Here is a 24,721-nt window from a genome sequence, read left to right as displayed (position 1 = left end):
ACTGGAGGGAATAAAGATCCCCAGTTAAGCCCAATTGTCCCCAAGGGTCAACTGAGAGCTTTCCCTAAGCAGGAAGTCTACGTACACCGAACGCTAAATAACTAGTGTGTGCCCTCTCATTTGGCCTCTAATGATACAGCACGGCTCTGAAGGCCGACTGCAGTGAATCGGAGGGGGTCGGGCGCTTCAACCTGTTGTTCTGGAACATTAGCTTCAGCTTGCTTTGATATGGGCCAGAGCCTCCTATGGAATGGAACGGAATCCAGGATTGGTATTATGATACCTCTATAAACCCAGTCCTCCTGCACCGTGCTGCATGGCTTGTTTGAGCCAGCGATGATGTTAAGGTAATCCACTTGCATTTAGGAGGAGATGAGAGGGAGTTTCGGTGTTTAGAAGGGGAATCCCACTTATGTAACTCAGCCCAAACCAGTGTTTTGTGACGCCATCGAAATGCAAAGTCGGAAGTTGCTCCACAGACCGTAAATGGGAGACTGACTGTGTACTATGTCTGGTTTGAGGTTTTTATACCTAAATGAGCTTTCTTCTACAGGAGTAGTGTTATCAGTTCTGATCAGTTGCCAGTTCATTCTCTATTCTTCAATTATAATAATTAATTCCAAGCAGTTCATTGTAAGAAAGCTGAATCTGGTTAACCTTCTGTAGTGTGGCAGTGAAAGGGTTAACCCTGTGTGGTAGTGAAATGGTTAACCCTCTAGTGTGGTAGTGAAAGGTTAACCATCTGTAGTGTGGTAGTGAAGGGTTAACCCTTCTAGTGTGGTAGTGAAACAGTTAACCCTTTGTAGTGTGGTAGTGAACGGGTTAACCTTATGTAGTGTGGTAGTGAAAGGTTAACCGTCTGTAGTGTGGTAGTGAAAGGTTAACCCTCTGTAGTGGGGTAGTGAAAGGTTAACCCTCTGTAGTGTGGTAGTGAAAGGTTAACCCTCTGTAGTGGGGTAGTGAAAGGTTAACCCTCTGTAGTGTGGTAGTGAAAGGTTAACCCTCTGTAGTGGGGTAGTGAAAGGTTAACCCTCTGTAGTGTGGTAGTGAAAGGTTAACCCTCTGTAGTGTGGTAGTGAAAGGGTTAACCACCGGGACGTCAGCATTTATAAACCAGAAAGGCGCACCTGATGATTCGCCACGTCCAGTTCTACTTCTACACAGCTGTGACCGGGGTCTTAAATCATCACACGGATTAGTATTTCACTCCTAAAGTAAGTAAAAACAAGACTAGGCTTGCCTAGTATGCTACAGCTGGACCAGGCATAAAGAAAGAAAGAAAAACGATCAAATCTGTCATCCGGTGAATGGACAGTGGAGCTGCTACATGTACTAGAGACAGACCTGCAGAACCTTTGACTTTTATTCTACGGTGTTCTCAGGTCTGAAACAGGAAACCTACCCGTATACACAGGTTTATAAACATACCACGTTTGAGCCAATCCGCAATATCCGCTGAATCACGTGACTAAGTTGCCCCTTACCTGCTGCTGTGCTAAAAAAAAAAGTGGCTCTATGGTGAAATCATGGCACCCCCCTGACTAAAAGTAGTAGAAGTAGTAAACGGAGAAAACGGCTGAGTGTTATTTAGCCAAATAAGCATGGTTGTAGGGCTGCAACTAACGATTATTTTGGTAGTCGACTAATCTGTCGATTATTTTTCCGATTAGTAGACTAATCTAACGATTATTTCTGTCTTATTTTTTCGATTAGTTGACTAATCTAACGATTTTTTCTGTCACACCCTCCATCTCTGCTTCCTGTGGGCGCGGCTCCTTTTCCGGCCTCTTAGCAGACTTCTTAGCTTAACATAACAGACCGACAGTAAGTTTGGCGGAACTAATGGGATAACTGGGATTGCAACAAAAGTGCAACTAGGGCTAAAAACACAATGAAATAAAATAATAATAATAATAATAATAATAATAATAATAATAATAATAATAATAATAATAATAATAATAATAATAATAATAATAATAATAATAATAATAATAATAATAATAATAATAATAATAATAAATAATATATCCTTCTTAGCAGACTTCTTAGCTTAACATCCCAGGGAACTAATGGGATAACTGGGGATGTGGTTTGCTCCTGACAAGAGTCTCAAAGTCTGGGGTGATGGTAGACACAGCAACTCTGAGGTCATGCTCAATGTTCAATCTGTTCCTCTGCTTTGTCTTCAGCTGGACCAGAGCTGAGAAGCCACTTTCACAAAGATAGGTAGTGCAAAAAATTAAAATTAAATTAAAAATAAATAAATAAATCGTTTTTTTTATGACGCATCAACGCAAAAGTTCGGCGTCGACAGGTTTTTATGATCGACGTCGTCGATTATGTCGACTAATCGTTGCAGCCCTACATGGTTGCGAGTGTGAGTGAGTCTTTCACCTTTTACATATAGCTTTGGCACGGATTGATTGTTAGTAAACAACTATTTAGATTGCTAGTAAATGCAAATATATTGTAGTCTGCCCCCCTGACGTGGACGTATTGTAGTCTGCCCCCCTGACGTGGACGTATTGTAGTCTGCCCCCCCTGACGTGGATGTATTGTAGTCTGCCCCCCTGACGTGGACGTATTGTAGTCTGCCCCCCCTGACGTGGACGTATTGTAGTCTGCCCCCCTGACGTGGACGTATTGTAGTCTGCCCCCCTGACGTGGACGTATTGTAGTCTGCCCCCCTGATGTGGACGTATTGTAGTCTGCCCCCCTGACGTGGACGTATTGTAGTCTGCCCCCCTGACGTGGACGTATTGTAGTCTGCCCCCCTGACGTGGACGTATTGTAGTCTGCCCCCCTGACGTGGACGTATTGTAGTCTGCCCCCCTGACGTGGACGGGAACCCGGTCTCTACTCCTCTGGGAGTTCTCTGTCATCCCAACCCTTTCTCTAATCCACTGTCTGTGGTGCAGCTTCAGCACTTTCGACCTAGTAATTAAAATTACTGAAATCATTCCTCGTTGACAGTAATGATGCACGGTCACAACGTTACAATGTACAGTACTCACAGCGTTAGCAGGCAGCTGATACTATACTTGGTATCAACTGCTGTGAACCGCCACTGCTGATTTGATTTGTGAATGTAAAACTATTGTGTTGGACAAACATCTTTCATAGTCTTTCATCACAACTAAGCTAGCAAATCACTCTGGTGTTTGGAGAGGCAGTGGGCCTTTTCATTTAGTTTGGCATAATCACAAAGTGTTTCACCAAACCAACATTAGAAGCATCCCAGTTGGGTAACGATCGCTCTTGTAAAAATAAAGCACATCGCTAATTTGCACATTTTGTTAGTGGAAAAGTGATTGATTTGGGGACAATGAGATGTCTGGCTACCAAAATACTACTATCATATTTACAGTTTGCCAACCATAGGCAACATTATTGACAGAAAAGCTTGCTAGCATAAAGTTAGCTTTCTGGTCCTTTGTCACTGGCACCAGTCAAGTGGCAGGAGGTTCACTAGTAAAGAGGTGCCAGAGCGCTGCTTACAGGAGGCCCTGAGCAGCGAACCTGTGTAGTATCACCCTCTTGCGTTCAAAGGGTGTAACTTTATACTGAATATGTCATGGAGAATGATGGCAATTAATTCAAAATAAAATACCTCATCGTTGACCGATTTGAAAGATATTCGAGAATCCAGGGCCCTCATTCATCAACGTGTTCTACGCACAGATTTGTGCTTACCCTGTGCGTACAATCATTTCTAAGCAAAGAGTGGAATTCATCAATTTCAACTTGAACTTGACTTCGTGCTTACGTCTACGCACAGGTCAGACCATGCGTACCTGGCGCCCAGTGGTAGAATATATTATTACAACAAGGAAATGAGCTTCTGTGCATAATAACACTGGCATGTTCTGTACGAACCGTAGTTCATTATAGTTCATTGTAAAATAGCAACAGTAGTGTAATTATGGTCAAAACCCTATAAATAGCATTTGGAATAATAGATCTTTCTCTCAGAATGAATGCAGCATGGTTTATATAGCGTTATCGGAATATACGGGGTGTAGGCTACTGACTGACTGCGCTCCGCGTAGCTTGATTGATTGATTGATTGAAAAGTTTATTAACAGATTGCAGAATGGGTACAGTACAGTACAGCTCAGTACATACAATTGTTAAGAGGATGCAGACCAGAGAAAGACTTTCGTCTTGTTTACATCAGGGTCCCCCATTTTCAATTCATCATAAATCATAAAGCTCAACTCGTTATTATTTTGCGCAGACCGCAGAAACACAGGAACGTTTTGATTATATTTAAAAGGCTTTACGTTAAACGAAACAAGTGGAATTTCGAAGCTGTAAGCAGAATACAAGTCATATGAATATAGTGTTCTTCCCCCTTTTTACTGTATAAGAAAGAATAGAAAACGCATTGCAATGACACCAGATAGTGGACAGACTATGTATATGATGGGATTCAAGTTCGCGTTTTTGTTGATCATAGGCATGCTGTCAGAGTATGATATCTTAATCAAACATTCTAGAACATTTGTCGTCACAGATCATGTCCTAATAGAACATAGGCTATGGCATGGATCGTGATATTGTGTGGACTGTTATTATTACTGCGTACCGGTACCACCCATTGTGACAACAGCCTTGTGAGTCCCGCACACAAACATGATGGAATTCAAGTTCATGTATTGAAAGGCAGGCTACATCATACATGCAGTGAGATTCATTGTTCTTGTATATGCTCTCGTATTATTGTTTATATAGGCTACCCAATACTGACATCAAAATAGATTGTAGTATGCCTCTAGAAATCATATGCAGCAGGTAGAAAATTGACGGGAGATCCATCGCGATTTGGAATAAAATTGAGGAGAACTTTAATCCCTGGGTATTAATCAAACAACACGGGAAAAGGCAGTCATATTCCAGCGCGGTATTTATTAGTGTTTGCGCTGCCCAGGCAGCAATGGTTAATAGATATCATATCCGACATCACCGTAAGTGTACACGTCTGTCAGCCTGTCTCATGACACGCTTCCCTCGGCTTAGTCCATTTTCCCACATTTCATGGGTGTATTCCATTACCGTATATGGTTAATCGGGGCGTTTCTGGTATGCAAATACGTGAAAGTGTGCACGAGCCTCGGCGCAGAGCCAAGGTGGGATTCATCATGACAGGTGTGCGTAGAGCCTGCGTACGCACGTGTGATGAATCCCGACTTCCCTGTGCGTACACTGGTTCTACATTCCGTGCTTACGTGTGGAAATAGAACATGTTCTACGCACACATTGATGAATGAGGGCCCAGGTCTTTGGCCTGCTGTCAGCCAAAACTGATCAGAACTGTAGAAGTTATGGCCTGTGTGGATGGGAGTGATTGGAGAGAAGGAAAAGTAAACAGAGGCCAGTTGAGTGTGTGTGACTACTCCTGCGTGTGTGACTCATGAGTGTGTGTGACTCCTGTGTGAGTCACTGAAGAGGAATCACCAAGTGATTGACTTTCTTCTTTCATTTTAATGAATCACACATTGAGTAGCGTGTTTTATAGTGAGAGTACAAGCCTCTTAGACTTTCATCCCCCCCCCCTGCTCTCTCTAAGACTGGCCGCAAGATTTTAACACTCTCTGGAAATAAGACTTGTTTTATCTCCGCGTTCCTGCCACAGTAAGCTAATTTCCCACCGCTCCTCCTTCCATGTGGCATTTTAAGCCTCGACTATAATGATGTAGGACGCTTTTCACCCCCGTTAAATAAGTTACACTTTGAACTTGAGCGATCCAGTTCTCGGTCGGCGCTGGGAAGCACTCGGCCCGCGAGCGACAACATCCTCGTTTTCTGGTTCGACCGTGTTGCTCTCCGCCATCCCACTTCTCACTCTCTCTCTCTCTCGCTCTCTCTCGCCCTTGTAAATGTGCTTCATGGCGTTTCTCAAGAGAACTAGATTACAGACCCGACTGGTTTTTACGGCTGGAACTGGAGCAGTGTGTCCAGCCTCTTTTGTTTTATTTTAGACATCGTTTAAGCGCCTGTTCTTCTAGCGGGTTCGCTTTCCTTTATGGCACGTTGGTGAACTGGAATGCCGCCAGTGAGTTCCTCAGTCCACTGGAACCACACGGGAACTGGCCTCGGAATCAGCACACACACACACACACACACACACACACACACACACACACTCGCACTGTATCAAGTGACCTGCAGTATGGGCAGCACAGAACACCGCTTTCCATAAATAGATTAACCCTTTCACTACCACACTACAGACGGTTAACCATCTGTAGTGTGGTAGTGAAAGGGTTAACCTTCTGTAGTGCGGCAGTGAAAGGGTTAACCCTTTGTCGTGTGGCAGTGAAATGGTTAACCTGCTGTATTGTTGCAGTGAAAGGGTTAACCATTTGGTAGTGTGGTAGTGAAAGGGTTCATTCTTGGCTGCCCACCACAATATCGGGACAGGACCATGCCCACACCCACCACAAATAGATTCCCCAAACTGATTATTGCGCGAGTGCTTATTGCGTTGCACGCTTACACTTATTTTCGTTACAAATATGATTTCTTTTTGGGTACCCTGGCGACACTGCCCCCGTAGGTCGCACGTTCGATCCCTGCGGCGTGACTCTATTGAAGTGTCCTTGAGCAAGCGCGCCAAACTCTTAACTGCCGAGGGGGTGCTGCAAATGGCCGGTGCTCTGACATGTGTGTCTGACAGGGATATATGAAGACATTCATTCCCAAGTATACAATGTGTAATCTGCCATTTGAGTGCTCTAAAAAATAACTAAAAACCAGCGTCCTTTACTGGTCCTGGCCTGTCGTCACCACAAATAACCCTAGAACCAGTGGGGAACAGCACAGGGCTGCTATGGAACAGCTATATTAGTGATCATAAAGGAGAGGTTACAATGTTACCAGCGTAACGGCCGTAGGCCCGTAACCCAAGGAGAGTCTTCTGATGGGATCGGCCTCCATGCTGAGCAGGTGTAGATACTAGATGCACAGTTCAGATTCCAGAGGTCTTGACTGTCCCTTCAAGCTACAGTGTTCTGTCCCTACCTGTCCCCCTGTCCCTTCAAGCTACAGTGTTCTGTCCCTACCTGTCCCCCTGTCCCTTCAAGCTACAGTGTTCTGTCCCTACCTGTCCCCCTGTCCCTTCAAGCTACAGTGTTCTGTCCCTACCTGTCCCTCTGTCCCTTCAAGCTACAGTGTTCTGTCCCTACCTGTCCCCCTGTCCCTTCAAGCTACAGTGTTCTGTCCCTACCTGTCCCCCTGTCCCTTCAAGCTACAGTGTTCTGTCCCTACCTGTCCCCCTGTCCCTTCAAGCTACAGTGGCCTGTTCCTACCTGTCCCCCTGTCCCTTCAAGCTACAGTGTTCTGTCCCTACCTGTCCCCCTGTCCCTTCAAGCTACAGTGGCCTGTCACTGACACACTGCAATGATCCCCCTGCCATTTTTAGCAGTCGTGAGTCGTGGGTGAGGGAGGGGGGGGTAGCTGGTCTTTATGACCACATCTGTCCCTGTTTTTCTGTTTTGGTTATTTTCCCCCCACAGTAGTGGTGGTGGACTGCTGGCTGTGGCGGTCGTCCACCACCACTGCTAAATGAACATTTACAGTAGGGGGAAATACCCTGCCTTTCTCCCCACAATATGGAGAGAGCGTCCAGGGGCCCTGGTTGCTGCCCTCTGGCCGCGGCCCAGGGCTCTTATAGCAGGACGGGGTCCGCAGCAGCGCGGGAGCCTCTGATATGTGCAGCTGGTAGACACGTTGGCTCAGAGGAGGGAAGTGCGTGGGTTCAGCTGCTGCAGGGCAGCTGGGGTTTCTCTCCTGCGAAGGTATCTTCGGGTCTCTGTTACAGGACATGGTGTTTTTACCACCTATGTTTTTTCTACTCGTGGTGTTTGGGGCTCGGTTTTCACTCGTAATTTTTTTTTGCCATTTTCATACAGACGTGTGTTTTTGGATACTTTCCTATAGATGTTTTATGATACATGATATATGTATATTCCATATGTTTTCCATGCCTTACATCACCCATTTGATTTTGTAATGTATTGTTTGTATACGCAGACAAGGTAGGCGCCTTGTCTTCTGGCCTTGTTTTGGCCCCAGTTTTAGTTGAAGCAGTGAAAAAGTGTCCTTTTATATTTGTGTTGTTTTGAGAATAAATCAGAGTACTTTGTTCTAATTTGCTTCAGTAGTTGAAGTAACGCTCTCGTGGTGGTGGTGGTGGTGGTCCACCGCGGAGGAACCAGAGAAGCCAGAAGACAGTTTAGCTGCAGGCCTGACGTCTCTTGTGCTACACCTGGGCTCGGTTCAGGGCGTAGCTTCACTTCATCAGATCAGAACTGCCCCCTCGCTGGAGACATTTAAGTCCCGACTAAAAACACACTTTTACTCCCTAGCCTTCAATAAACCCTGATTTTCCCACACCCTAACTCCCACACTCCTCCCATGCAATTTTATCTGGTCCCTTCCCCCTTGTATCTGTTCTTGTGTTCTACTGTCCCCTGTGCCGCACTGTCCTTTGTGCTCCATTGTCCTGTAGGTTGCTTCATTGTACTTTAGTAAATAACCCCATGTCTAGTGTCCCGCTATTGTCCTATGTGCTATATTGTACTTTGTGCTACTCTATCCGTGTGTTGGCTTACTATTGTCTTGTCTTGTCCTGCTGTGCCTTTTTGTATTATGACTTTTTATGCTTTTGACTGTACAGCACTTTGGTTGGCTCTTGAGTTTTTAAACGTGCTTTGTACATAAATTACTTGACTTGACTTGACTTCACGGGTCGGATCAAATTTGAACAAACGGCTGACGTGACCTTGACATTTATTGTCCTCGGTGCGAATCCTCTTTGTCTTCTCCGCTTCCTTCCTCTTACGTAGATCGCGCCGATCCCATTGGCCCAGAGCTCGGAGGTGTTTGTGTAGCTCGAGCCTGGCCCGCTCGACCTCATTTCCTCTTCCTGTCCTGCGGATGATAATAATAGGGTTATTTTGCTCTGTTTTTCAGACCCCACTGCTCCCAGGGGGTATATTTAAGAACTTTCAAATCCATATCCCCTATCCGCCACAGTGACTCAGCTGATGGCTTTTCCAATGGTGGTTATTCCAGGAAGGAAGGAAAGAAAGAAAGAAAGCATATTGAACATCTCCTGCTAAAAGCTTAGACCCTGTAGTATATTTAGTATAATCACCTAGAAACCCGGTATTTCCATTAAGTCCAGCTTTTGGAAAAATATTTTCTAACTGCGGACCAAGGGATCATGCTTTTTAGTTTTTATTGTACAGTGGTGGTTGTGGGGGGGGGGGCAGGGGGGGTTACAGGGTTTTTAGGGTTGTGAAAATGTTGACGATAACCTTGGGTTCAAGTAGGGCTGGGCGGTATGCCCAAAATATCACATCATAATGTATATATAATAATCATTTACATCACTGTATTTTTGATGGTATAATGGTATGCGACAGTATAGTCTTCCAGTACAATGTGATCTTTTGCTATCTTTTTTATGTCTTTATCCTGTAGTACAATTGTCATGGTCCTATTTTATAAGAAAATTTTTATAAAAAAAATGTAACTTTTCGATTTAATACTGTAATCTTTTTTTATTAACTTATATATTAGAAATATATAATATATATATTTATTATTAAAAATGTATTATGATATGTATATATTGTGGATGACAGTATAGTAAAAATCCATGATTTTGCATGGATCCATGATGGTATACCTTTATATTCTGTACACCTTCATATTCAGTATACCTTCATATTCTGTATACCTTCATATTCAGTACACCTTCATATTCTGTACACCTTCATATTCTGTACACCTTCATATTCTGTATACCTTCATATTCTGTACACCTTCATATTCTGTACACCTTCATATTCTGTACACCTTCATATTCTGTATACCTTCATATGCGGTATACCTTCATATGCGGTATACCTTCCAGCCCTAGGTTCAAGTAAGAAAAACAGCATAATTGGAGTTGGCTTTCAGCTGACAGTACTAACCTGCAAGCTGACAATTCAGTCGCTTAGATCAAGACGTTCTTAGCCGATCCATCTCTGATTATTCTCGCCACGTGGCATCAGTTAAATCACTGAAATGAAAATGGCCGACCCCTCTCTCAATCACGTGGTAGGGGGAGGTAGGAATCTTTGACCGATTGATTTGTCGATATATATTATAAACAGACTAATCGATTTGTCAGTGACAATCAGCGGCCATTAAAAACCCACGCTAATAGCGGCGATATTTAGCCGCTCATCGCCAGCGATATTCAAAGGTATGCTGGACTCAGCGGCGTGAGACACCAGAGCTGCCGAGACTAATTGAAACTCGCTGACCGTTAAGTTGATTTGCTGCCCCACAAGCCAATTGAGTTACCCACGTTGAGCTCACAAGGGGATCTAACTTCATTCTATCTGCCTTTCCCTGTGTTCCTGAAGGCCTCACATGCTAGAGAGGCCCCCGGAGGAATGTGTGTGTGTGTGTGTGTGTGTGTGTGTGTGTGTGTGTGTGTGTGTGTGTGTGTGTGTGTGTGTGTGTGTGTGTGTGTGTGTGTGTGTGTGTGTGTGTGTGTGTGTGTGTGTGTGTGTGTGATAGAATGTCTGTCTATCTCTGTGTGTGTGTGTGAGATTGTGTGTGTGTCCATGAGTGTCCATCACGCTAGCTGATCTAAGACGATCGCTTTGCAGACAGTAAGAGAGACTGAAAAATATGGGATTGGGATTTCCGTCTCGGAATACTCGTGAATTGCGCCTTTTAGAGTCGATTAGATTCGATTTGATTCGATTTGATTCGATTCAAATTCATGGTGGTTATACAGCACAGTACAGTACAACAAAGTTTGGCATCAGGGCGGCTAAGTGGCGCAGTGGGCAAGGCGCTACGCAGGAGATGCTGGGTTTGAGCCCAGCTCTCGGCGTTGCTACCAGCTTGGCTGATTGTTCATACTAACACAATTGGCAGTGTTAGGGGTGGGAAAGCTGGTGGGTGGGGATCGGACGTTGTGGACAGCGACTCCTACAGGTCGGTTGGTGCGCCTGTAGGGCAGACTCAGGAAGCATCGGGGGCAGCGTGAGCCTCCCACGTGCTACTCCGCGCCGCTGAGAGATCGTGCTGTTCAGGTGAAAAGATGTGACAGCTGCCTCCTCGTGTACCGGAGGGGACACGTGATGCAAGGCTTGGTCCTCACTGCAGCCGACCAGTGGGAGGCATAGTCTAGCAACGTTCGAGACAGGGGAGGGGAGAATTGGTGAGGCGAAATTGGGATGGGAGTAAAATAGAAAAATAAGGAGAAAAAGTGGATAAAAAAAAATAAGTTTGGCATCCAACCAGAGTGCAAATGTAGCAGTAAAGTACAACAGCATATACAATATACAATGTACAGGTGATTAAACTGGGTACAAAATATAAGAATTAGTACTACTGAGTGTAGTGCTAATCAGATGTATGTACAGAGTTGTAGTATAATATGTACAGTGATACAGGTATAAAGACAGTATGGTAGTAGTTAGGGCTGACCTTCGATTATTTTTTTGGAATTCGAAGCTTTGGGGCCGAGATTCTATTTTAATTCGAAGCTTCGAAATAAATAAAAAATTAAAACGTATTAATAAATATTTTAATAAATATTTTTTATTTTTTATTTTTTTGGACTTGTACAGCACTTTGTTCAACTTTGTCAGTGGTGTAAAGTTTAAACCCTTTTAAATCTTAGACAAACGAAACACTTTGCTTTCATGAAATATTGTAAGCCGTCATTTGAGGCTTTATAAAAGCAGCAACATGAACACAAATCTGTCAGTGCCGAGTCCGACCTCATCTTAAATAACAAACAGCATTGCTTGTTGTAATTAACAAAGAGAGGCAGAGTTGATTTAGCAAAAAAAATTTAAATTTAATAATCAAATTTTATTTTCATATTCGAATCCCATGCCCATCGAACGAAGCTTCGAAGTATTTAAGACAGCCCTAGTAGTAGTCATACTGTCCAGCAGTAGGATATGTAGTACAGATATAGATATAGTAAAGGACTATGTGCAATACAGACAGGTGTGGGTAGATAATATATATGCGGTGATAATATAATGGTAAAGCATTATCGTACATGAATTGCGCCTTTTCACGACCAACATGATGGATTGTATCGTAAAACCCGACCCTCCTTTAGCTAACATTCAATAAACTACCTGGCAGGTAGACACACACATCAATTTACTGTGCTGTGACACACCCTTTAGCTGTCTTTATTATAGCTGTAAAGCAAACGTGTGTGTGTGTGTGTGTGTGTGTGTGTGTGTGTGTGTGTGTGTGTGTGTGTGTGTGTGTGTGTGTGTGTGTGTGTGTGTGTGTGTGTGTGTGTGTGTGAGATTGTGTGTGTGAGATTGTGTGTGTGTGAGATTGTGTGTGTGAGATTGTGTGTGTGTGTGGTGAGTCCGGATCTGCTTGGTGTGAGTTACATAAGCCGCGTCGGCCTGAGTGAATCTGCCGGTTGAGGATGACTGTCTTTCAACCTTCCCCCCTCCCCTTTCTTTCTGCCATCATCCCCTCCTCCCTCCCTCCCTCCCTCCGCTCCATCGCCGCTGTTTGGGAGAGGCGTCTCCGTGACGATGGCACAGCCATGCATTGTGTGAGGCTCCGCTACCACCCCCGAGGCCCCTGAATGAGCCCTGAGGAATGCCAGGCTTCCCGCTCATTCCCTCGCAGCACTCTCCCACGACTAATCTTGCTCTTTCTCATCTATGCTCTCTCTGTCTCTCCCAGTTTCCCCTGTCTCTCTCTCTCTCTCTCTCTCTCTCTCTCTCTCTCTCTCTCTCTCTCTCTCTCTCTCTCTCACCCTCTCAGTTACTCTCTCTGTCACTCTCTCTCCCTCTCAGTTACTCTCTCTCGCCCTCTCAGTTACTATCTCTCTCTCACCCTCTCAGTTACTCTCTCTCTCTCTCTTGCCCTCTGTTACTCACTCTCTCACAATCTCAGTTTCTCTCTCAGTTACTATCCCTCTCTCGCCCTCTCAGTTACTATCCCTCTCTCGCCCTCTCAGTTACTCTCTCTCCCCCTCTCAGTTACTATCTCTCTCTCTCCCCCTCTCAGTTACTATCTCTCTCTCACCCTCTCAGTTACTCTCTCTCTCTCTCTTGCCCTCTGTTACTCACTCTCTCACAATCTCAGTTTCTCTCTCTCAGTTACTATCCCTCTCTCGCCCTCTCAGTTACTCTCTCTCTCTCTCAGTTACTCTCTCTCTCTCTCTCTCTCTCTCTCTCTCTCTCACCCTCTCAGTTACTCTCTCTGTCACTCTCTCTCTCTCTCCCTCTCAGTTACTCTCTTTCGCCCTCAGTTACTATCTCTCTCGCCCTCTCAGTTACTATCTCTCTCTCACCCTCTCAGTTACTCTCTCTCTCTCTCTTGCCCTCTGTTACTCACTCTCTCACAATCTCAGTTTCTCTCTCAGTTACTATCCCTCTCTCGCCCTCTCAGTTACTATCCCTCTCTCGCCCTCTCAGTTACTCTCTCTCCCCCTCTCAGTTACTATCTCTCTCTCTCACCCTCTCAGTTACTCTCTCTCTCTCTTGCCCTCTGTTACTCACTCTCTCACAATCTCAGTTTCTCTCAGTTACTATCCCTCTCTCGCCCTCTCAGTTACTCTCTCTCTCTCAGTTACTCTCTCTCTCTCTCTCTCTCTCTCTCTCTCTCTCTCTCTCTCTCTCTCTCTCTCTCTCTCCCTACCTCTGTCCTCCTCATGCCCGCTCTCGTCTTCCCATCAAAGGCCTTCCCGTAGCTTGTCACCATTGTGTCATCTTGTTCTCTTATAAACCACACAGTATTCGGTGACCCAGGGGGTTGGTAATACTGTTCTGGCCACGTGACGTGGTGTTTAGAGGTGTTTTAACGGGGGCAAGGCGCCAAGACATTGTACCACTTCGGCTCTATCAGATAACCAATCAGCAGATAATCAATCAGCAGATAATCAATGCCTCTCTCTCTCTCTCTCTCTCTCTCTCTCTCTCTCTCTCTCTCTCTCTCTCTCTCTCTCTCTCTCTCTCTCTCTCTCTCTCGCTGAAGGCGTTAGAATACACTAGCCCCGTCCACTGTACCCGGCCCGGGACAATGACGGGAACAAAAGCCTGGTGAGATCCCTCGTCTCTCCCTCTCGCCGCTGGGAGCCGGGGCTCGAGCGTGGCGTCTCACAGGGCCTCCGCGTGGCTCGATGTCAGCCCCTTCCTGACACCTACCGCTTGGATGGATATAGGGTTTCTGTCTGTGTTGTCATTTTGGGGTTATACTGTATATCATCATAAGGAGGCCGACATCATCATGGGTCGCCTGGGAATGGGGAGAATGTAATGTGCGACATCTGTGGGGTTTCTTGAGTTCTAATTTGACGCCACACATCATAAAACATGTCTTTTCAAAACGTCTTCACGCATACAGAGCCCAGTGTCCCGAGGAAGTGGAATTCCTGGTGTGTTAAGTGTAGAATTGCGTTAAGCTGCATGAGCTCCCTCTATAAGTGAGGTTCAGCCGGGGCTTCCGGTCTCTGTCCAGTGTGTGAGCGTTACATTAGTCATTTCCTGTTTGTGTTGTATATGGAAGCCTCTCCAACCCTCCAGGGGGCCTCCTCTGACAGGAAGTAGCGGCCAGTGCTCTCTCTCAGGGTCACCCCTCGTAAAGTAGGCCAGACTGCTGTAGACTGTTTTCCAACTCAAGGACCAACTCAAACCTTTATATGCCTTTGTCTCGGGGACAGCAAGCGACGGTTTTGCCTTCAGGGACAGCTTTATTGTACGTTGAAAATGAAAAGGGTTTCAATTAACTTTCTACTTTTAAGTAAGGGAAGATTGCCTGTATTCATGCCACTAAGCCAGGCCAGGGAAGGGACGAGAACAATTCCCTCTGGGTTTAGTGAGCTGGAATTTTAGCTACCATTTTGACCAAGTGTGCACTCCAAGTGTAAATTATTGATTTGTTTTGCAGACGATTCACATCAACTCACTGGGCTAATCTGATTGGTCTAATCAAAGACAGGTGGTCCAATCAGAACAATATCTGTCAGCTACATTAATGAGACTCCGACCCCCAGGCCACAGCAAATTAACTCAAGTGGAAAAACAAACTTCTGTGAAATAATCTGTTTAGAGCCAGGCTACTAGACCTCAGATTTGAGCTTGAGGAACTTGTAAAACACCCACCCAGACTCCCACGAATCAGCTTTTTAACGGTCGGCTGTTGAAATTAAAGAGATTGTATCGTGAGCGGTAAGCTTTGAATGGGTAGCACACAATGGAAATGGAATGTGATTATTGTGGTTTGTGTGTGTGTGTGTGTGTGTGTGTGCGTGCGTGTGTCAGTGTGTGTGTGCGTGCGTGTGTGTGCGTGTGTGTGTGTGTGTGGTCCTCCTTGTGTTCTTTGGCCGCTCAATGATCAGAGATGCTTTGATGTTAATGGTGTACCTGTCCCCCCCCCCCCCCCCCCCCGGGCCATAGCAGACATATGATAAACTGTCGGCATTGTGTGCTAACAACTATTTTGTAGCGTTTGTCTACGGTCTGGGTTGAGGTGACATCACAGCCCCCCCCCCCCCCCCCCCCTAACAGGACAGGAGTGAGAAGAGACGACCCCCACCCCCCATCCCCCGCCACCTTTCAAATGGGGACAAACGGCGGAGGCTCATGTTTACAGCTGTCCCCTCTGTCTCTCACACTCCTCACGCCCCACTGTGAGAAGTGACACAGACCCAGACGCTGGCAGTTTAGACTTTAATCCCAACGGCCACAGGCTATTCTCCCCACACGTGTGCGTGCGTGTGTGTCCACGTGTGTGTGTGTCCACGTGCGTGTGTGTGTTTGTGTCTTCTGTGCGCGTCTGTCTGTCTCCTTGCTAGTGTGCGCGGGCCGCTTGAAGCCTTTTTACAACGCATCCGCGTTTCCGGGTTCCCGTTTTGCGCTCTGATTGGCCAGGTCATGTGACATGAGCGCCAATCGTGGGGCCGGCAAGTTTCTACACTGGTTAAGTTTAGGCACTCTTCGAAGTTGGTTAAGGTTAGAGTTTGTCTTAGAGCATGGCGATAGAACGGCAGGTAGTTTGCAGGCTGTTCGACGCGGAAATGGGCAAACACGCTATTGGGCGCACATGTCACATGACCTGGCCAATCAGAGCGCCGGAAACGCGGATGCGTTGTAAAAAGGCTACACGCGCGCGGGCCGGGTACCTGTGTATTGGTTTATGAACGTGCGTCTGTGCGTTCGGTGAGTGCACATCCATCTCTGCGTCAGTAACTCTGTATATCCTCGTCCGTGTGGTCGCGTTAGGCCGTAAACAAGTCTTTTGTCACCGATTCGACGGTTGAGGCCCTCAGCAGTGTGTGCCTCGTCCTGGCCCCACGCCATGTGGCTGGGACCCAGCTGTTTATAGGCCCCTTGCCCCACAGCCTGGATGCTGGGACCCAGCTGTTTATAGGCCCCTTGCCCCACAGCCTGGATGCCATATCTGCGGTGTGGAGCCGTTTGAAGACACAAGGCTGTTTACATTCAAAAGCCACCGAGGTGGTGTGACTCACTCTTTAGATAGGGGAGGGAGGGGGAGAGAGAGAGAGAGAGAGAGAGATAGAGAGAGAGAGTGGCTGTGGCGCAGTAGCTGTGTAAAGGAAGTTTGCCATTGGTTTGAGAACCTCGGGGGAATTGTTTCTGTATTGTTCCAGGGAGGTGTGTGAGTGTGTGTGTGTTTGAGGGGGGGTGTCTTGGAGAGAGCCGAGGCCACTCCGCCTCTCTCTTCCTCCTCCTCTCTGCGTCCTGTTCCTGCCCTAGAAGCCCAACTCTCTGCTGTGAGCTCTTGAGAAAAAGGGACGCTTTTTCCGAACGATAGCTTCTACGCGTAGACGTGTAGCGCGTGTTTACGCTTGGCTTCGCTGAGCGACGGAAGGTGATCAGGTTTTTGATCACGTTAATTGCCCCGCCAGAGAGAGGGAGATCGAGGGAGGAAGGTAAGTCCTCAGGACAACACTTCTCTACCCCCAGGCCAGCACAGTCAGGAGAACACTGACCTCTGATTCTGAAGACAGAGCAGATATATGATCGACCCGTGTGTGTGTGTGTGTGTGTGTGTGTGTGTGTGTGTGTGTGTGTGTGTGTGTGTGTGTGTGTGTGTGTGTGTGTGTGTGTGTGTGTGTGTGTGTGTGTGTGTGTGTGTGTGTGTGTGTGTGTGTGTGTGTGTGTGTGTGTGTGTGCTAATTCCTGCATTACTCCTGCGGCATAAGAGCACAAGTGCTCGATCGAACGAGGAATGAGAAGTCTTGATTCCAGGGAGCAGCGGTGAAGATTAGAGCGTGAAGAGGAGGGCAGCGGAGCGGGGCGGTGTGACCAGATTAACGGCAGATTAGTTTCACATTGCTGCCAGGTTTAACGTTGTAGCCATTGGCTGCTGTGGAGTTAGCCCGGCCACTAACCAGAAAGGGAATTAACCTCTGGACCCCAGGGACGATTGAGACTAATACCAACAGCTGTAAATCTAAATCAACCTCTGTCCAGCCTGCTGTATTCTACCGTTTGCCGTTTCTACCGTTAAATTGAAGCCTTGAGATGAAAAACTGTGTTTCGTCTCTCTTTTTTTTTTCTCCTCCTATTTTTCTGTATTTTTCTCCCATCCCAATTTAGTCGTTATGCCAATTCCCCCCTCCCCTTCCTGGTCGTTGCGCGCATGTGCCCCCCACTGGTCGGTTTAGGGAGCCCTGAAGTCTATCAGATGCTTCCTCCGATACATAGGAGACAGCCAGCAACCTCTTTTCACCTGACAGCGAGGACTCTCACTGGGGAAGTGTAACGCGTGGGAGGATCACACTACCTTACCCAGTTCCTTCCCTCGCTGTGCAGGCGCCCTGACCGACCTGTAGGAGTCGCTGTTTACAACGACCAGACTACCACCCACCGGCTTTCCCACCCGCTGACACTGCCAATTGTGTCAGTATGATGACCGCCCAAGCCGGAGGGACCGCTGACAGCCGGATTCGATACCAGTGTCTCTGCGGTGGTAGACAGACGCTTAGTCCGCTGCGCTACCCGGCCGCCGTGTTTAGTCTCTCTTAAAAACTTGTGAAGGACCAATGTACTCTCAGTTTTACCGTCACTCCATATAGTTTTGGAGTGTACATGACCTCTGTGAATGTACGCAAACACTTGATCTTAAAATAACTTGAGTCGACTTAAAGAACCGCTCACCTCCTATGGTTCTTCGTCCGAAGGGCCCTAATGGATGTTGAGGACATTCTCTACATCTAGCAGTGCTCTCTCAACTAACTTGCCCCCCTGTGACCTCAGAGGCCCGAGAGCGCTGCTAGTTAGCGACGTCCTACATGGCACATTCTTCTCACCTCTGGACCGCAGACGGTAGCTGTTTTGGTTCCGGTCCAACGTGAAGCGGTCACTCCCTTTGTGTTTGGTAGCTCGGGTTGCACAACAACACGCCCACTGGCGTTATTGTCTCTGGGTCGTTGACGGCGATATTATAGCAATGCCGAAGCACCAGAACAAAGCCTTTGGACTGTCAGTTTAACAAGAAGAATGCATGGATTGTAGTTCATTTTCCCCAGTTCTGCGAGCTTTGGCTTCTCTTTAAATGGATGAAATTTTAGGAGTGGCCGCAATCCTGTGTGTAGGTTTTAATAGGTGCTTTGCTAGGGCCCTTAATTGTCTGAACTCTAGACTGGCTTGGCAGTAGGAGACGCCGTCCTTCAACTGGAATGTCACAGGTTAAATCCCTGAGACAGCCAATGTCGCCCCTCTTGTTCAAGGGTCCTTGGCATTGAGAGCTCGAAAAGTAAATAAAAAACCTTAGAATTCATCTTTGACCACAGACACATTTCTTTTCCCTAAGGCCCTGTCCACACGAACGCGGGGGTGTTATGTAACCGTGATTTAATGTGTGCAGTTGCACTGTTCGTTCCACACGCAACCGGGTTTTTGGAACACTGCAACCGTGGTCTTTGAAAACCGGAGTCCAGGGTGGCGTTTTGGGGCGCATCCCGGGTTCAATGGTTGCGTGTGGACATATTAACCGAGATTATTTCCAGTGTTCTTTGGTCTGTGTGATATATGGTACTCGGGTTCGATTAAGAGTACTGAGTGTTGTGATCGACTGATGATGTCTGTTGTCGCATTCCTGACCTGACGCTCAGAGTAAACCTGAAGCTGCGGCTCCCAACTAAGCTCATGTGTGTTGTCAAGTTATTGTTATAAGGAGCCCAGTCCAAACTACAACAGTCTGCATCCCCTTAACAATTGTTTGTATTGAGCCGTACTGTATTGTACCCATTCTGCAATCTGTTGAATAACGTTTTCATCCATTCATTCTACTAGCGTTAACGTTACTACGTTACTACAAATCCCAATCACGTTAGCACGTAAGCTAACAAAATCTGCGATGTTTTCTCCGCTCTTGGTGGTAAATTGTGTTGATGTTGGTTTTGTTTCATCAACAAATGAGGCAGAACACACAGTGAATGTATCCTTTTTTGTTTATTGCACGTTGTTCTGGCTGCAAACTGTAGAATGTTCGGCTGTGAGCAAGGAGGGGTGTTTGTGTTCCAGGCTTCAGCTCAGTTTCCGGTATTAACGCTAAACCCTTCTGATTGGTTGAAATTGCCTTCATGTTTGAACTTACATCGCCACCTATTGCTTTGGCATTGTACTACATGTATATGACGTCACTCGGTAGCAGCTTTTCCAGTTGCGTGAGGACGCGGCTATTTGTTTAAACCACCCGTGTATACGGAGGAATCTTTTTTTTAAAACCTCGGTGTCAAAAATACCCGTGATCGTGTGGACTGGGCCTAAGAGGATTAATAAAGTCTCTATCTTATCTTCTCTTGATTGAGCTCAGACCTCATGCTGTGCCACTCTTGTCTCCTTACAGGGACCCCTCACAAAGATGGCAGCCCCCACCAGGTTCTAAGGCGGCCATGTTGGTGAAGGTAAACAGCATGAGCCGGAGCCAGGCCAACCCCGCTTCACATCAGCACCTCCACCACGGCAAAGCCAACACGTTCACCCTCCACCCAGCAGGGGGCACCAAGGTCCCCGGGGGCCACCTCGGCTCCGTCCAGGGCTACAAGACCACCCCGTCTGGCCTGATGTCCACCGACACGCGCCAGGCTCATCACCTGAGGAAGGCCAGCAATGGCAGCTTCTGTCTGGTGAGCACAGAGAGTGGCCACCCCAGCCCGCTCGTCCACAGGTCCCAGACCAGCACCCCTCGCCCTGTGTCCCCCCAGTATGGCTGCACTGCCCCCCTTTACGATGACCCGGTGACAGAATGCCCCATCTACGACGAGCCTCCCATAGACATGGAGGTGGAGGGGGCTCACCTCCACAACGGCACCTCTCTGTCCCGCCAGACCCCCACCCACAGCCTCCAGAAGCCCAGGCTCCTCCAGCACCCCGGGCCTTCTCACTCGGGCTCCAGACACAAAAGGAACCCCTCTGCCTCTGACTATAGCCCAGCTGGCCTGGAGTGTATCAAACACATGATCAACGTGGACCCCAAACAAGGGCACCTGTCTGGCTCTCCTGTTCCCACGCGCACGCCCTCTCCCACCTCCAGACAAGACCCTCACCTGACCCCGGCTCAGCCACACCAACAACAGGCCCAAGCCAGGGGCCAGTCGAGGGACAGGGAACCAGGGACGCCGGGCCCCGGTACCCTGGAGAAGAAGCAGACGTGGCGGGCCCTGGAGGCCACGGTCCAGCGGGCCATGGAGGCGCGCCACAGCAGGCAGAGCAGCCAGGCCTCGCAGGACTTCCCCACCGCGACCACGCCGGCCACGGCCACCTATCAGGACTCGGGCTACTCCACCGGGCCCTCTCCCAGCCTGAGGAGGAAGAGCAGGCGGAGGATCGGAGGCGGCGGCGGCGGCGGCACGGGAGGCCGGCCGGGATCGGTGGGCAGCAGCGGCGAGCTCTGTGCCCTCAACGAGAGGCTGATGGCGGAGATGAGGGAGGTGGTGAGTCGCTCCAACACCATGAGGGAGGTGAGGGCAGGGCTGGAGCCAGAGATCACGGGGGAAAGAGGCGCGGTGCCCCGGACACGCTCCCCCGTCGACTCCCTTAGATGGTACGGAGGAGCGGGAGGAGGAGGAGGGTCGACGGCGGGCAGGGGTTCGTCGCGGGAGGACGTGAGCGACGTCGGGGTGTCCCGGTCACTGAACAGGGTGGGTAACCATAGCAACCTGGCCCTGGCACCACTGGAGATACCCGGGAGGCAGAAGAGGACCTACGAGAAGGTGGACACCCTGGAGAAGAGCATCACTAGTCAGGCCAGCCTGTCTTCACCAGAAACCCCTGGACCACCTTCACAGGTAAGCCGCTCCACCACCACCACATGGAACACATGGAAACGTTTAAATAGTGTCCTTGAGGAGGTTCCAGGGGGTCCCCAGCAATATTAAGAATACATTTTCCTTGTTAGAATTTCACAATTGTATCATTCACTAGACGTTTTCCCCAATCAGAGAACATTGAAACTACTGAGAATATTTATTTTAATCACAGGAGGTTACACTTGTCATGGAGTTATGAACTACCTTAAATCATTTCTGGGACAAAATGTTATCAGGTGGGGGTCACTGTGTACTTGTTGTCAGATAGCTCTTAAAGGACCATACCAGTCTAATTCTGACTTCTCGCCATTAGCAGAGATTGCCCCTATCTTCAACAAATATTGTGTATGAGTGTATATTGTGTATACTGTGTAAAAACACTCTACGAGATTGAAAGCCATTACGTCGTTTATATGACCTAAAATGACTGTATTACTGTAATACAAGCCATTCAAATCCATTGATATCAAACCACCTCTCTTGCCAAGTCCCGTGGTCAGAGTTTTGGATAGGAGTGAACTGGGAAGCTTGTTAAAATGTATTTGCTCTCCTTTTCGTATTTTTGTACAGCCTTGAACCACACAGAGCACTGTTCATGTTTTTCCTTCATCTGTTCCTTTCCCACTTCCTCTTTTTGTTCACACATGTCTGAGGTATAACTTTCAGCCAATCGTTGACCTCCATTATACTTTAGTTCTGCCCTCCGAGCTATCAATCACAACAAACAAATAAAATGTTACCCTTGGGAGAAATAGTTCCTTTACAAGTGCTGCATTTCAAACTCCAATGTTAGCTTGAAGAGGGCTTGCGTTTTCACTAATGTTGACAGACATTTTCAGGTACATTCTGTAACATTTATTGAATGAATAAAATATGAACAAACACGATATCGCAAAAAGAAAGCAATTTTGGTAAAATGGTAGATGTTTATGTAAACTATGTGGTCAATGTTGACAGTGACAAGTACTGGTCCTTTAACCCTTGTGTGGTGTCTGTCTGGTGGACCCACAACATTATTGGGATGTTAAAATAATAAATCCAACAATTAAATATTAAATCATAAATCCAACAATTCATGTAAAACACTTAACAGGTGTTGTGTTTATCTCAATTACAAGCAATCTAGATGGTATATGGTTAATATTTGAAAGTGTTAGATAACTGAATAGATTTGATTATGATATTTTGGACTTGGCAGAACAATGTGCACTTGCACATAGAAGCAGGTACGTACACACACACACACACACACACTCCTTTTGTCAGGAGTTATTACTACAGGTGCATATGATTTGAGTTAAGGGAACTATTTTGAGTCCTCCAAACAGTTACATAAGCGGCAGAGCTCCAAGAACTGCTACCTCCAATCTCCCAACGCCCCCTTAAACGGAATCACACCCAGGACTCCCGTACATTATGGAAGGGCTTCGGCAAGCGGTTTGGTTGAAACCATACAGGGAATGTAGGACTGACTCAGCAGACATCTTTGGGATGGAGCATGTGCTTGAGTGCATGTTAATATTCCCATGCTACTAACTTGGTTATTCAGGTTACGTTTTTCTTTTGATCGCCACATGTCAACACCATATCGTGTTTACAATGACCTGAAAAGGCTCTAGTTGTGAGAAACTCACGTATGGTAGGTGAGAATTTCCAATTTTAGTCTCATCCCTTAAATCGTTTCCTTTCCATGGTAGTATTTGGAATATTCAGTTTATTTCTGTATACAGGGATATGGAATATGAAGTTGCATTGCATATGAGCAACCTATCTTTTTTTTTTATCCACTTTTTTCTCCCATTTTCTATTTTTCTCCCATCCCAATTTCATATCGTCCAATGTAACCCTCTCCTGTCTCGAACGCTGTTTCTTGCCTCCCACAAGCCGGCTGCAATGTGGACTAAGTCATACATAGCACGAGTCCCCTCCGATACCCGAGGTAACAGCAGTCGCATATTTCCACCTGCGCGGCTCGATCTTTCAGCGTCAGGGGTCTGTGCTTTGGAGGGGCACCGCCCCCATCGCTTCCTGATTCTACTGCGCAAGCGCACCAGCCGACCTGTAGGAGTCGCTGTCCACAACGCCCGATCCCCACCCTTCAGTTTCCCACCCCCTAATACTGCCAATGTGTATTAGTACGGACGACCAGCTAAACTGAAAGCAATGTGGAGCGCTGGGATCGAACCCAGCGTCTCCAGCATTCTTGTTATGAGCAACCTATCTTGAGTAATACCTCGGTGTTTGTAACATCAATGACATTCCTATGTTGAACGTCTTAGCTGGTCCAAGACATGGGAGTGTAATAATGCCCACAATCCTCCGCAGCACCTGTCCCCCTCTCACCGTCCTCCATCTGCCCCCCGCAGCAGGTACACCGGGGCTCACATGCCAGCTCTGTGTTTGGGCACCGGGAGCGCGCACCAGGCCAGAGCCAATCAGGACACGGCTTCCCCTGGTCAGGAAGGAGGGCCGCTGTGGCCCATATGGCTGCAGTTTGGCAGGGAGAGAGGGGGGGTGGGTGGAGTGAAGCGACGGGGAGGGCCGCCGCCTGGTACCAAGATTTATTGGTACCACTGACTGTAGCAATAGCATTTATACACAGAGCGGCCCCCTAAGCCTGTACTGGAATTCGCTTTTGACCTGCTGTTATATCAGGAAAACAAAACACACAAACAGGCACACATATGCACACACACACTCACACACACAGATTAGGGCTTGCTGTCTGTGACCCCGTGGAATGTTAGTGTATTATTCTTTGCATTCCGTTTTTCCAGATATTAAACATGTTCTCCTTCTTCAAAGACCTGTGGATCATGTGCTTCAAAGACCACAAGCCCTTTTCATGGTGATCTCTACAACATGGGATCTTTTGATGTGGAAGAGGTCTGGTTTTTAGGGACTTTAAAAAAATAAATAATCAGTGACCACCATTTCTGTATCTCGTTCATTGTACCACTGAATTACCACCACCATGTGCTGGTGCATCTGTAAGCTATCTGTATAAAATGAAAATGGACCTTTTTGGGGGCATAACTCATACAGTTAATGTCCACATCCCTAGTTAAAAACGTGCCCCTGCTTGCATTTGATCTCCTTCAGTTGACCCTTGATACCCATTTAAGGCCATCGACTCCTTACGAGCAGCCCTACAGAAACCCTGCCAGAGCCTAACCGCAGAAAGATCTGCTCCACTTGATCGAGAAGCCCTAAATCTAAAGTCCAGCCTGTCTGGAACACTCCGGCCCTGAGTTACATCACGCTCGCACTGAGAAGATGCAGACGACGTGTTTTATGTTGCGATAGTAAATTGTGAGCTTTGATTTGGCTCCGGCTCCGTGTTGTTCCTGGCTGTTTAGAGAGCGCAGCTGGATT

The 24,721-nt window shown here is 47.2% G+C and overlaps 1 protein-coding gene across 2 annotated transcripts in view; it reads left to right on the top strand.

Moving 5' to 3' along the window:
• Window positions 1-24,721, top strand: part of arhgap46a (Rho GTPase activating protein 46a) — an 89,774-nt gene that overhangs the window by 37,723 nt on the left and 27,330 nt on the right. For both annotated transcript variants that reach the window (XM_084316459.1, XM_084316458.1), the window contains exon 3: window positions 19,885-21,325. In XM_084316459.1, coding sequence (XP_084172585.1) covers window positions 19,885-21,325 — 1,441 coding nt within the window. The remainder of the gene's footprint in view (window positions 1-19,884; window positions 21,326-24,721) is intronic.

The sequence above is a fragment of the Notolepis coatsorum genome (assembly GCF_963971535.1).
Source record: "Notolepis coatsorum genome assembly, chromosome: 6".
NCBI lineage: Eukaryota > Metazoa > Chordata > Actinopteri > Aulopiformes > Paralepididae > Notolepis > Notolepis coatsorum.
The sequence above is the reverse complement of the archived record's forward strand: the minus strand, read 5'-3'. Positions and strand labels throughout refer to the sequence as shown.